The 15,257-nt window shown below is 33.3% G+C and overlaps 1 protein-coding gene across 1 annotated transcript in view; it reads right to left on the reverse strand.

Moving 5' to 3' along the window:
• LOC148951261 (uncharacterized) overlaps nt 1-14,808 on the reverse strand; it is a 40,223-nt gene extending 25,415 nt beyond the window's left edge. Inside the window, exons 1-2 of the mRNA XM_089091045.1 lie at nt 14,795-14,808; nt 10,896-11,487 (exon numbers count right to left, since the gene is read on the reverse strand). Of these exons, the coding sequence (XP_088947171.1) occupies nt 10,896-11,487; nt 14,795-14,808 (606 nt within the window). The remainder of the gene's footprint in view (nt 1-10,895; nt 11,488-14,794) is intronic.
• Nucleotides 14,809-15,257: the final 449 nt, after the last annotated feature.

Consider the following 15,257-nt stretch of genomic DNA (forward strand, 5'->3'; position numbering starts at 1 on the left):
CACTCTGACACTTAGATTCTGTCAATTTTTTTCGATGTATCTGGCAAAGGATGTTGATAAAAAAAAATTATTCACCCTGATGCTTAAATTTTGTCAATTTTATCCGACATATTCGACAAAGGATGTTGATAATGAATTTATTCACTCTGATACTTAGATCTTGTCAATTTTATCCTATGTATCTGGCAAAGGATGTTGATAAAAAAATTTATTCTCTCTACCAACTAGAATTTGTCAACTTCATTCTACTTATCCGAAAAAAGGATGCTCATATAGAATTTAGTCACTCTGATACTTAAGATTTTGTCTATTTTATCCGACATATCCGATATAGGATATTGTTATAGCATTTATTCATTCTGAAATTTAGATTTTGTCTATTTTATCCGACACATCCGACAAAGGATGCTGATAATAAATTTATTCATTCTGAAATTCAGATTTTGTCAATTTTATCCTGTGTATCCAAGAAAAGGATGTTGAAAAAAAAAATTATTCACTCTGACACTTAGATTCTGTCAATTTTATTCGATGTATCCAAGAAAAGGATGTTGATATAGAATTTAGTCACTCTGATAGTTAGATTTTGTCAATTTTATCCGACAAATCCGATGAAGAATGTTGTTAAATCATTTATTCATTCTGATTCTTAAATTTTGTCAATTTTTATCCGACACATTCAATAAAGGATATTTTTATAGCATTTATTTATTCTGAAATTTAGATTTTGTCAATTTTATCCAAAATATCCGACAAAGGATGTTAATAATGAATTTATTCACTCTGATACTTAGATTTTGTCAATTTTATCCGATGTATCTGGCAAAGGATTTTGAAAAAAAAAATTATTCACTCTAACACTTAGAATTTGTCAATTTTATCCTATGTATCCGAGAAAAGGATGTTGATACAGAATTTAGTCACTCTGATACTTAGATTTTGTCAATTTTATCCAACATATCCCGATAATGGATATTGTTATAGCATTTATTCATTCTGAAATTTAGATTTTGTCAATTTTATCCGACATATCCGACAAAGGATTTTGATAATGAATTTATTCATTCTGAGATTCCGATTTCGTCAATTTTTCCGTACGTGTCCGAGAAAAGGGTGTTGATAAAAAAAAATTTATTCCCTATAACACTTAGATTTTGTCAATTTTATCCTATGTATCCGAGAAAAGGTTGTTGATATAGAATTTGGTCACTCTGATACTTAGATTTTGTCAATTTTATCTGACATATCCGATAAAGGATGTTGTTAAAGCATTTATTTATTCTGAAATTTAGATTTTTTCAAATTTATTTGATGTGTCCGACAAAGGATGTTGATAAAAAAAATTATTCAGCCTGGCACTTATATTTTATCAATTTTATTTGATGTATCTGGCAAAGGATGTTGTTAAAAAAAATAGTCACTCTGATACTTAGATTTTGTCAATTTTATCTGAAATGTCCGAAAAAGGATGTTGATAATGAATTTACTCATTTTGAAATTTAGATTTTGTCAATTTTATCCGATGTATCTGCCAAAGGATATTGATTAAAAAAAATTTATTCACTCTAACACTTATACTTTGTCAATTGTATCAAATGTATCTGAGAAAAGGATGTTGATATAGAATTTAGTCACTTTGATTAAGTTTTTATCCGACAAATCCGATAAGTATCCGAGAAAAGGATGTTGATAAAAAAAATTTATTCACTCTGTCACTTAGATTTTGTCTATTTTATCCGACATATCCGATAAAGGATGTTGTTAAAGCATTTATTTATATTAAAATTTAGATTTTGTCAATTTTATTTGATGTATCTGACAAAGTATGTTGATAATAAAAAAAAATGATTCACTCTGGCACTTATATTTTATCAATTTTATTCGATGTATCTGGCAAAGGATATTGTTATAGCATTTATTCATTCTGAAATTTAGATTTTATCAATTTTATCCGACATATCCGACAAAGGATGTTAGTAATGAATTTATTCATTCTGAAATTTAGATTTTGTCAATTTTATCCGATGTCTCTGCCAAAGGATGTTGATAAAAAAAATTTATTCACTCTGACACTTATATTTTGTCAATTTTATCCGACATATCCGATAAAGGATGTTGTTATAGCATTTATTTATTCTGAAATTTAGATTATGTCAATTTTATCCGACATATCAGGCAAAGGGTGTTGTTAATGAATTTATTCATTCGGAAATTTAGATTTTGTCAATTTTATTCGATGTATCTGCCAAAGGGTGTTGATAAAAAAATTTATTTACTCTAACACTTAGAATTTGTCAATTTTTTCCCATGTATCTGAGAAAGGGATTTTGATATAGAATTTAGTCACTCTGATACGTAGATTATGTAAATTTTATCCGTCATATCTGATAAAGGATGCTGTTAAAGCATTTATTCATTCTGAAATTTAGATTTTGTCAATTTTATTTGATGTATCTGACAAAGGATGTTGATAAAAAAAAAATTATTCACTCTGACACTTATATTTTGTCAATTTTATCCGACATATCCGATAAAGGATGTTGATAATGAATTTATTCACTCTGAAATTTAGATTTTCTCAATTTTATTTGATGTATCTGACAAAGGATGTTGATAAAAAAAATGTATTCACAATGACACTTAGAATTTGCCAATTTTGTCCTATGTGTCTGAGAAAAGGATGTTGATATAGAATTTATTCACTCTGATACTTAGATTTTGTTAATTTTATCCGACATATCCGATTAAGGATATTGTTATAGCATTTACTCAGTCTGAAATTTAGATTTTGTCAATTTTATCCGACATATCCGACAAAGGATGTTGATAATAAATTTATTCATTCTGAAATTCAGATTTTGTCAATTTTATCCTATGTATCCGAGAAAAGGATGTTGATATAGAATTTATTCACTCTGACACTTAGATTTTGTCAATTTTATCCGACATATCCGATAAAGGATGTTGTTAAAGCATTTATTTATTCTGAAATTTATATTTTGTCAATTTTATTTGATTTATTTCACAAAGGATGTTGATATTAAAAAAAAATATTCACTCTGGCACTTATATTTTATCAATTTTATTCGATATATCTGGAAAAGGATGGTGTTAAAAAAAATATTCACTCTGATACTTAGATTTTGTAAATTTTATCCGACATATCCGACAAAAGGATGTTGATAATGAATTTATTCATTCTGAAATTTAGATTTTGTCAATTTTATCCGATGTATCTGCCAAAGGATGTTGATAAAAAAAATTTATTCACTCTAACACTTAGAATTTGTCAATTTTATCCTATGTATTCGAGAAAAGAATGTTGATATAGAATTTAGTCACTCTGATACTTAGATTATGTCAATTTTATCCGACATATCCAATAAAGGATGTTGTTAAAGCATTTATTTATTCTGAAATTTAGATTTTGTTCATTTTATTTGATGTATCTGACAAAGGATGTTGATAAAAAAAATTATTCACTCTGACATTTATATTTTATCAATTTTATCCGACATATCCGATAAAGGATGTTGATAATGAATTTATTCATTCTGATACCTAGATTTTGTCAATGTTATCCCATGTGTATGACAATAGATGTATGCAAATTCCTTTTCTTACATCTCCAATGTTTTAATAGAGATTCTAAACGTTTGATATGCTAGCTTAGCTTACTCTAAAAATAATGAACACATAACAATGTAATATTTTTAATGAAATAATGCTATGTATAATATTAATACAAAAATATGTTATGATACATTATTAATATCAATGATTAACTTTGGACATTTTGAATCTGTTCCATAAAGTAGTTCACTTCTTGATATTGTAGCTATTGTCTTCTCTTAGTTCGTAATCAGTAGAATAATCATTATTGCATTTTGAGTCATAAACAGTTTTTACTGGTGTCTCATTAACATGGTCAATATGCTTTTCGTCTTTGATATTATTTGGTTCATTGAATGTCTGATCAATGGCAGTAACGTTTGCTGGTGCTTTGTTTTTCATCGTTTCATGTTTATATTCCATAGTGATATTTTCTGACAATACTCTTTTTATTTTTCTGGCAATTTCACTGTCTATTATCACATTATTTTTACACAGGTAACAGTTTCGGCACGTAGACAAGATATGGTTTACGATATTAGTAGAAGAGTAGGCCTTTCTTTTATTGACCTTCCGTTGAATACTAATACCCGAAAGCTGATGATTGGATGTATCCGCAGGTAATGTGTTACTAGCAACGATAGCAAAGAGTTTTCGTCTATCATCAACGATTATTTTTATTTTGACATTCTCTTTGAGTAAAATCATCTCTTGAGATATCAATATAGCATAACCACCATCATAAGAGTTGAATTTTATCGGTATTCCAAAGAAATTTAATTCCTTACTGTCATGACAATGCATGCATACATTTCCAATAGTGCTACCACTTGTACTTGTTTCATAGTTCAAATACTTCTCCTTGTCTGCATTCAATGCTACAATAACCTTGTCATGTGAACACACTTTATTAAAACGCTCCATCTTCACTTTTTTTAAAGATATGACTTATGTGTTTATCGTTCCACTGCGTAAAAATACTGATTTAATACATACAGTAGAATAAATAACGTAAATAATCGTAAATAGAATATCATTGGGAAAGTCACATCGTGTCTCTGAGCAATCATAGAGTAAAATTGTTCGAGCCGTAAGTATATTTTGTCATTTAAAGAAACGTACAAAAAAAAAAATTTATGTAATGATTTCTTCAAGTAATATCAAGAGGATTTGTTTTACACTGCTCACAGTGTAGAATGTGTTACTAAAATTTTGTTTTTAATGGGCAACAAGTAAAGAAAAACCACATGGAATCAGGCAACCGAGTCTTTCAAACTCCTTAAAGCTCTTTTAACTGATAAAAGAACTACTTATTTAACACAAAAACTTCGTTTTTAATGAGCACTAAGTAAAAAAACCACACGGAATCAAGCAACTGAGTCTCTCAAACCCCTTAAAGATCTTTTAAAAGATACAAAAAACTACTTATTTAACACAAAAATTTCGTTTTTAATGTGCACCAAGTAAAGAAAAACCACACGGAATCAGACAACTGAGTCTCTCAAGTTCATTATTTTTCTTTTGAACGATACAAAATAGTCTTGTTTAACCCACAGATTTCGTTTTTAATTATCACTAAGTAAAGAAAAACATAACGGAATCAGGCAACCTAGGCTCTAAGAACTCTCCAAGCTCTTCTAATACACGCGCGATCGACATATTTAAAACAAAAATTGTTTTTTTTATTGGGCACCATGTAAAGAAAAACCACACGGAATCAGGCAATCGAGTCTCTCAAACCCCGTAAAGCTCTTTTAAAAGATATAAGAACTACTTATTTAACACAAAAATTTTGTTTTTAATGGGTACCAAGTACAGAAAAACCACACGGAAAAGCCCTTATAATAGCATAGGAAGGAACATAAGCTCCTGGATTAGCATAGGAAGGGGTCATAAACTCTTATAATAGCATGGGAGGGGACATAAGCCCTTAAAATAGCATGGGAATTCCTATACATGCAAGCAAATAACATGGGAATTCCTATACACGCAAGCAAATAACGTGGGAATTCCTATACACGCAATCAAATAACATGGGAATTCCTATACACGCAAGCAAATAACTAGGGAATTCCTATACACGCAAGCAAAATACAGTGGGAATACCTATACACGCAAGCAAATAAAATGGGATTACCTATACAGGCAAGCAAATAACATGGGAATTCCTATACACGCAAGAAAATAACATGGGAATTCCTATACATGCAAGTAAATAACATGGGAATTCCTTTACACGCAAGCAAATAAAATGGTAATTCCTATACAAGCAAGCAAATAACAGGGGAATTCCTATACACGCAAGCAAATAACATGGGAATTCCTATACAAGCAAGCAAATAACAAGGGAATTCCTATAAAAGCAAGCAAATAACATGGGAATTCCTATACAAGCAAGCAAAAAACATAGGAATTCCTATACAAGCAAGCAAAAAACAATTGAATTCCAATACAAGCAAGCAAATAACATGGGAATTCCTATACACGCAAGCAAATAACAAGGGAATTCCTATACATGCAAGCAAATAACATGGGAATTCCTATACAAGCAAGCAAATAACATGTTACTTCCTATACATGCAAGCTAATAACCGGGGAATTCCTATACAAGCAAGCAAATAACATTGGAATTCCTATAGATGCAAGCAAATAACATGGTAATTCCTATACATGCAAGCAAATAACATGGGAATTCCTATACACGCAAGCAAATAACATACTCACTCTCTTTGAAAAACCAAACCAGACTATACCCACCAAACCAGACTATACCCATCAAACCAGACTATACCCATCAAACCAGACTGTATCCACCAAACCAGATTATACCCACCAAACCAGATTATACCCACCAAACCAGATCCATAGGTACATGCTCTGGAAAGGTGCCAAGGAACGTAAAGGCCGCAAATAACACAGGAAGGAACGTAAAGGCCGTAAATTCATTACGTACATACTACTCTCAAAATCCCTATGCCTTCCCAAGGCCAGGACATAATTTGAACTTTATTGTTAGAAATGTAGATGTTTTTACTTTTATAACTAATAAATCAAATATTATTACCATTTTCATTAATAAATATCAGCATATGTATATTAAACTGACAATGCACATTCATTGGGGGGTTTTATGTTCATTTCTGCTCGTTCTGAGTTTGGCCAGAGTTGAGTTCTATTCATTTATCGATGCTTACTAGTGGTAGTTTTACGCTTGGTAGATTATTTGATTTGATTTTTGCTCATTTTTGGTTTAATTGAGTTCTTTACTTTTCTTTGAAAAACTTATCTTGTGGAAATTTTTTTAAAATTAATTTCTGTTTGTTTTATACTGAAAAAGTCTTTTCAGGGAAAAAGAAATTAATAGCTTAAATGCTTTCTGTTTTTTCAAAGACTTTAAAATTTGGCCTGCTTTTTGTATGCTGGAGAAAATTTTTCAGCAATTTTTAACAATATAAACCCTTTTAAAAACCTGGATGGAAATAGTAGTGTTTAACTTAGTTTCATACCTCCTCTAGTTGACCTGAAACTGATATAGAATACGAAATTGAATACGAGGTGTAGGGGGATATACATCCTCCCATCACTCTGAATCTCGAAAAGGGCTCTAAATCGTCTCATTAGTAATTCAATAAGCCCCCCTGCGCAGTTTATACGATCACCCTTTCTATTTAAACCTTATTTACCCCCAGGGCCTAATTACAACCCTGGATCTGAGGGCTGTAGAAGGGCTGTGATCGTCAAATACATAATTTCGGGACCTTTTAACAACGTTGAACAAAATGGCTATTTAAAAATTTTGATTGGACGTGTTTGGGGGAATGGTGGGAATGGGAGGGGGTTAGTTGTCCTCCAATCACTTTCGACTATTTGAATAGGCACTAGCCTTTTCAATTTTCAATCGAATTAGACTTTTTAGAATTTTCTAAGACAACAAATAGCAAAACCAAAATTTCTATCAGATTTATTTCAGGAAAATACGAGGTGTGTGTGGGGGGGGGGTTCTGACCTTTGATTAATTTTAATCTTATATAGGGTACTAGAACTTCTGATGACCAATCCAATGAGCCCCCTCCAAAGTTTCTATGACCACCCTTTCTATACAAACTTTATATGCCCCCAGGGCATAACTAACAACCATTGCCCTGAAAGCTGTGGGGGGTTGTCATCCTCAAAGACAAAATTTCTGGACCTTTTAAAAACGCTGAACAAAATGGCTATCTCAAAATTTGATTTGATGTGTTTGGGGAAATTGTGGGCGTAAGAAGGGCTTAGTTGCCCTCCAATCACTTTCTACTATTAAAAGGGGAATTAGCCCCTTCAACTTCCAATCCAATAAGCCCTTTTAGAAGTTTCTACGACAACAAATGGCCATCTCAAAATTTGTATCAGATACATTTTGGGAAAATACGAGGTTTGGGGGCGGGGTATCCACACTCCGATCACTCTAAATCTTAAAGAGTCCACTAGAACTCTTGATTACCAATCTAAAAATTCTCCACCTAAATTTATACGATCACCCTTTCTATATAAACCTTGCCGTGAGGGATGTGGCGGGGGGGGGGAATGTCATCCTGAAATACATAATTTCCGGATCTTTCAACGATGTTGAACAAAATGGCTGTCTCAAAATTTTGATTCAATGTGTTTGGGGAAATGGTGGGCGTGGAAGCATCCCCTAAAAATGCCAAAGAAGTTGGCATTAATCAATATCCTGAGATATTTAAGGTACTTTCTATCGACCACCCGGATGCAAAAAGTGTTTCATGATTTAGTCCCATATCTCCTCAACTTTATATCCCTTAAAATTTTCACCTGATTACTCCTAGTATTTTTGGACACACAGGATTAAATATACCCCCTCCCTCCACGCCCCCCCCCATTACCAATAATAAATGTGAGCAATAATTTAATATGAGCAAAATGACTAGGGCAAGATTTTGATTGGGTGTCCCTGGGGTTTAAGGGGAAGAAGATAGGAAGGCGTGGGTGAAGGGCCTGTTGCCCACCCATCACTTTTGGTTTTTAAACAGGACGCTAGAACTTCCAATTGCCAATCAATTTAGCCCATCGAAGTTTTTGTGACCACTCCTTCCATACAAAGAGGCCGGCGGAAAAGAAAGAAAAAAAAATAATACATTGAAGCCATATTATTTCTTACATGGGAAGCACTATAGCGCAGCCAACCAAAAATCAATTCTAGTAAAAAAAGGAGAAAAAGTTACTACACGACGGGTTCACGTAGCCACCATGAAATCCTTTATGGTTATTTACGATAGTTGATCTAAAAATTTGAAAACGATTGTTAATCTAATTGTTTCATTATTCGAAAATTTACTCTATTTAAGAAGAGCATAACGCTCAGTGAATCAATCCTTACAAAAATGTAAAAGCAGATTTCGTGATATTTTTATGCTAAAACATATAGTGTATGATTGGTAAATAGGCAGAAACGTTGATTGATTGGATTTGATTATATACCTCTTAACATGCAAAAGCCTAAACGCAACTAAGAAAGAATATTCAATAGTAAAGATAAATTGATCAACCAAAAGCCATGCATGATAGTAGGAAATTTATGTTTAATAAAAGGATAGTCTCTTATAAGCTGTTCCAAAATGTTTACGAGAAGACCAATGCAATAAGCTTGTATACGACCAATGTAATTTTCAACGATTTAACTAAGATTTTGGCAATGATATTTTTTTTTACCTTTCCAGAACACTCTTTGTACTACTTCACTGTAAATTCTGATGAGCTTATTAGTTTTCTTAGCATTACTTTTTCTAATATATTTCTAGGACTCAAATTTCCACTGATTCTTGCTTGTTAAATAAAATTTCGTATTTGTCTTCTCACCAGCAAAGGTCGGGTCAATTTTCCTTTATAAGTAGTCCTTCTATGAACAAATTTTCCTCCTAGGTGAGTTCATTCTGGTTCTCACACAATTTTATTTGCCTAATATAAGACTAGGGTTTAGAAATTTCTCCAAGAGAGAGCATATTACTAGTCACACCTGAAAAAAGCCTAAGAAACATAATTTACGTAAATAAGTCTTATGCATGATGGGGATCACAGGATGCAAAATGGATAAAACAAATAAGTGGAACTGCAACCGTTTTAAATGGCGTTCAATTTTTTTTTTTTTTTTTAATACCCAAAACATACACATATATTCTTAACTGTTGATTAAAACTGGATTCAGCATCATTCGCCAGAATAAGAGACCAATCGAAACAGCGCACTTTACCCAACTTATTTGTCTTTATAACATTTTGTTATAAATATTATTTATAGTCTTTATTTTTTTTTTCAATTGCAATAATTCTTATAGTCAATAACAAGCATTATTTAGTCGGTTGAGGATATAAAAAAATTTATCGAGTACTACTCTACCATTCTTTTTTTTTTACAGCAGATTCAAAACCTTCAAAAACCATAAAGCGGATATTTGGAGCTAATAATCAGAAAAATATATAATTTCGCATTTTTTTCGAGAAAGATGTATGTTCAAATATGGGTTTATGTTTCTTTTTTTTTTAGTTTTTTCGGAATAAGGGGCCATATATTAGTAACCAATAATAAAATATTGAGAGGGTGCTCATTCAATAAAAGGTTCTGGCACCTTAAGTGAGGAGCGCAGGATATCGCGCCAAAGCATAGTGTCAATGCTCATCTTTTCTTGTCGGAAAACATCAATTTTGGCCCGAATAGTGCCAAAATGCTATTGCACAAAAATTCTAGGATACCTAATTGACTTAGAACTATTGAAAATAATGTTTTACGGACTCCCAATTTCAGTGTCATACTGGCATACGATGGGACATATGTCAGTAAACCTAGATGCAATCATGCAATCAGTTCAAAATAAATGGTTAATACGGACTGCTGAGGCAGTAATAGCAACCAAATCTTTTCTAATCTTTTGGAAACAATAGTTTTTAACTGGATACGTTAGTTTTTAGATATCGAAGTTTTTTTTATAAAAAGTTGAATATTAGTGTGAATAGGGGGGGGGGGGTTATAACTTCCTGTTAATTTTTGTTAGATAAAACATCCTAAGTGTTACTAGTAGGTGCTACATCTATTATGTTTATACTTCGGTTGGAAATGCTACCATGCTACTGGGTTCTGTTTTTCTTGAACCACCTAGCTTTCATAGCAGTCCAAATTCAAAATTGGTTCTAAAATTCTTCTTCTTCTTACTTGTTTTGTATTTTAAAAAAGGCGTACCAAATTTTAGCTTAAGAATTTAAAAAAGATTCAATTCAAAAGGTTGAGCTTACCTGGATTCTATGATTCTCTTTATCGCAGACATATATGAAACCAAGTGCATCTGTGGTGATTCCCCACGGATAGCTAAACTTTCCATCTGTCATTCCTTGAGAGCCAAAGGCACGCAGAAACCTCCCTTGAGGATCGAAAACTTGGATTCTATGGTTATATCTGTCAGCAATAATAAATTGTCCAATTCGATTTACAGCAACACCAGCAAGACAATCGAACTCTCCTTCCCCATTGCCGTAATGACCAAATTCTTTGAGAAAAGACCCACTACCATCAAATATTTGGACTCGGTGATTACTCGAGTCAGCAACCACAATGCTGCCATCTGGACCTACAGCTACTCCACGAGGCCAAGTAAAATGACCTGGCTCGGCTCCTCTTTGTCCAACTTTCATTATAACTTTTCTTTTTTGCAAGTATTGATGACGTGGTCCTGATATTGGAAATGGAGTACTAGTTTCATCGTCGGAATCTGGTCCAGGACTGTTTGTTCGCGAAACTCCACCAAGCGTACTTGATTTTCTTATTCGTTTTGTCTGTTCGGCATCAGAATCTTGATTCTTCCTCGATCCATATTTGTTTTTTAGATATCTAAGAAAAGATCAGAGTTTAAGAGTGATATACGAAAATTATAAATCAGATCTAGAAATTCGAAAAATTTTACAAAAGATAGATTCAGAAAGCGGTATTGCATTTTCCGTGGTAAAGATTGTTTTGGGTATCCGACTGACTGATCATATCTCAAACAATAGGCTGTACGAAAAATTTAGTTCAATCCCACTTTCTAGGGCTATAATGAGAGAAAGGGTGAGATGGCTAGGACGCGTTCTGCGGATTAAGGATGACAGATTGCCGAAGATTGTCCTTTTAGGCCAACAGTCTAGGGCCAAACGAAAAGCAAGTCACCCCCGAATGGGGTGGGAGGATGTCGTAAGGAAAGATTTAAGGAAAATGGGAACTTCCTAGGAGGGTGTAAAGAGGTGAGCTTTGGATAGATTGGGATGGAAGAGGAGCGTGCGTAGCTGGGTTGGCCCCAGGCAGCTTAGTGCTGCAGTCAGTTAGTAGTAGAAATAGTAGTATAGCAATTCACTATATCGAAATAACTATTGTTGCTATATAAGGGTTCAATATGTTCACGTGAATTAAATGTTCCTAAGCTCTAAGTCAGGCCTAATGACTAGTCTGGCCCCTTAAGTCTAATTACTACAACGGTAAAATGTTTCTTTATTTTAGTAGGAAAAATGCAGTCACTTTGGGATTGCAATTGCAATTGGGATTTGGGATTGTGTTTTATTTACTGACTGTCTATTTTCGAGGCAGTGCGAAAAAGAAACGAAACACAAACCTTGTGAAAAAGAAAAACAATAGAAAAACACTTTGGCATTTTAGAAAAAAGACGAGAATCTGTTCTTGAAGCACACAAGAAAAACAAGGAAAAATTGGCTGCAGAGTAGAATGTTTATGGAGATTCGTGAATGTTATAAGTTTATTTTCACTATTCATTTTAATTTCTTTTTGTTTGATTTTATCTATCTTTTCATAGTGGTCTCTGCTCGTTTTAAGTTAGACACCTTTAACTTTCTCTACTAATCTACTTTTCTTACCTTGCTCTCTACTTATGGTTGAACATCCATTTAAAAAAATTTAATTTTTGTTCTTTCTTTCCCGAGATAGTTTTATATATGTCAATAGTAGTAGCAATAACTAATTAATAGTACTAATAATATAAATTAATACTAAGTAATTGTAAAACTGTGGTAATATAAATCGTTGATAGGAGTAGCCAGAAAATTATTTTTGATTTCAATATTAACACTTATACTACCCCACATAACTACCAACAACTACAACAGATTGTACTACCGACTTCGGGTAAAACAAAGGTGCCCACTCTCCTTACGAGTAGAGGTGACCCTAAAGCCCCCATTGCTCACCCCTGCTGCCACCTACAACTTTTTTTTAACACCATATATTAACACGAGAACCACGTGGTTTATGGTTTTTGTCAATGAGAATTTGAAAAAACAGGAATTTTGTCAATTTTATGTATGTTTTCTTGGGTGGTTATGTGTGTGTTGGTCGAGTTATTTGATGTTTTTCATGGATGTTTAATTGTTTTTGTCAGTGAGAATTTGAAAAACATGAATTTTCTCACATTTATGTATGTAAACAGAAATTCATGTATTTTTTATGGTTTTATCAGTGAGAATTGAAAAACAGGAATTTTCTCACTTGAAAAACAGGAATTTTGTCAATTTTATGTATGTTTTCTTGGATGTATATGTGTGTGTTGGTCGATTTATTTGATGTTTTTCATGGATGTTTAATGGTTTTTGTCAGTGAGAATTTGAAAAACAGGAACATTGTCACATTTATGGATGTCAACAGCAATTCATGTCTGTTTAATGGTTTTCTCACTGAGAATGAAAAAACAGGAATTTGCCAAATGTTATGACTTTCCCGGAAACAGTTAGATCACGTGCTTCCTTCTCAGCCAATCAACGAGTCGGATACATCCTCCTTCTCAGCCAATCAGAGGTGTGCTTACATATGATTTCTCCCATTACATAACAATTCACCCTTGAGGTTTCATATATAACGGACATGCACTGTGATTAAATTATCAGAAAGTATTTTGACGCTGTGTAAACAACAATGGATAATATTGATGAATTAGAAGCCTTGGCAACTACAATTTACCATGTAAGTTCCATTTTATTTTCAAAATTATTTTCCTTGGCCCTCCTTCCCTCTATATTTCCAGCTCAATCCCCCCTCACTCCACCATTGTTTTACAACCCCAAATTCTCTCAAAAATAAATATCTTTTCGATAAATTCCTTACCTCTATATTTCCAGCTAAATCCCCCCTCACTCCAACAATGTTTTACAACCCCAAATTCTCGCAAAAAGAAATAGCATTTCAATAAATTCCTTCCTTCAATAGCCCAGGTAAAAGCAACCATTGACTTCCGTCAATTTCTACTGAAAATGGTGCTCTGGGTTTGACAATACATTTCTACACAAGCATATAAATAGTTTGGCACTCTCTTCCGATTTACAAACGCGGCAGTCAAAGGGTTTCTCCATCAAATTAAAACACTTTTAAGCAATAATTAGGCACAGACGCAATGCGCTATATGAAAGGAGAGAAAGAGATTAAGATCTAACAAGAGAATTAGGGCATTATGTGAGAGGGGGCAATACATTGCTTCTAACAGCTTCGTTGTAATTAAATTATGTGAAGGGTGGTTCTGTGTGTAGACAAATATTCCCAATTGACAATAAAAATAATGTTTAAATTTATAATTTCTTCAAGCTTTAAATAAAACTTATTTTATATTCCCAGGCCGGCTGCGTGACAAATATTCTTTTTAACTTTGATATGCAAGGCTAGAAAGAAAAGTCTTTAGGAGTTGCATAAAGCTTATATTATGCGTAAATTGAATAGCATTTTTAACCTATGCTTGCAAAAATATTTTCATACAGGTCGAGGGGTTAACGATCTAATTTAAAGCATATAGACTGGAACAATTAAATGGTAAAAATAGAAACAATGATTTCTATCCTATGGATATAGACTACTGATTGTCTAATAAAAACGTTTGATTTCTAAGTCAACTATATTTCTCGCGAAATTTTTGCTTTCTTAGTGATAAAACTAAACAGAATTATGTTTAATAACTTTCCTTCTTTAAAAAGGATGAAATTATTTTGATTTTTCTTCTCTTCTTTAAGGCAAATTATGAAGAATTTGCGGACCCTATGGCTGACGCAAATAGCGAAGAATGCATGCCCCCACCATTCAAGAAAGCGAGGGCCAATAATGCGCCCCCTGCAAAGGCGACAGTTGTCCAATATGGTCGCTGGCCGAAGCCCCCCAGCTCCACACTGCCTACCCAAGTGCAGCCATCCATGCAAGCCCCTGCCCCGACTACGCACGTCACACCTCCTGCACAAGAAATTAACGTCGGGCCCCCCACCCTCCAACAGACGTTACCTGGGCCTTCAAGACAAGCCATAGACCAAACATTGGCTCCTTCTCACGCACTATCTGAGCTATCAGCTCCCCATCAAGCGTCAGTGCACTCTCCGTCAAGTCCTGAGCCTTCCATGCAAGATAGAACGGTTGGCTCATTCAAGCATGTCATAGACCAACCAATGGCTCCCTATCATGTAATGGTCAAGCCTCCAGCTTTCTGTCAAGTGATTGATCAATTTGAAGACGTGAGTATTTTTTTCAATCAAGTAAGCTATTTTTAGCTGTTAGAGAGCCTTTACTTTTGTCTTTTCACTTTTTTCTATCAGTCAGTACCAATAAATATCTAAACAAACCGATTTTTCAACACTGTGTAAAAGTAT

The sequence above is a fragment of the Artemia sp. Qi Xiang Cuo genome, chromosome 6 (genome assembly GCF_049724085.1).
Source record: "Artemia sp. Qi Xiang Cuo chromosome 6, ASM4972408v1, whole genome shotgun sequence".
In the NCBI taxonomy this organism is placed as follows: Eukaryota; Metazoa; Arthropoda; class Branchiopoda; order Anostraca; family Artemiidae; genus Artemia; species Artemia sp. Qi Xiang Cuo.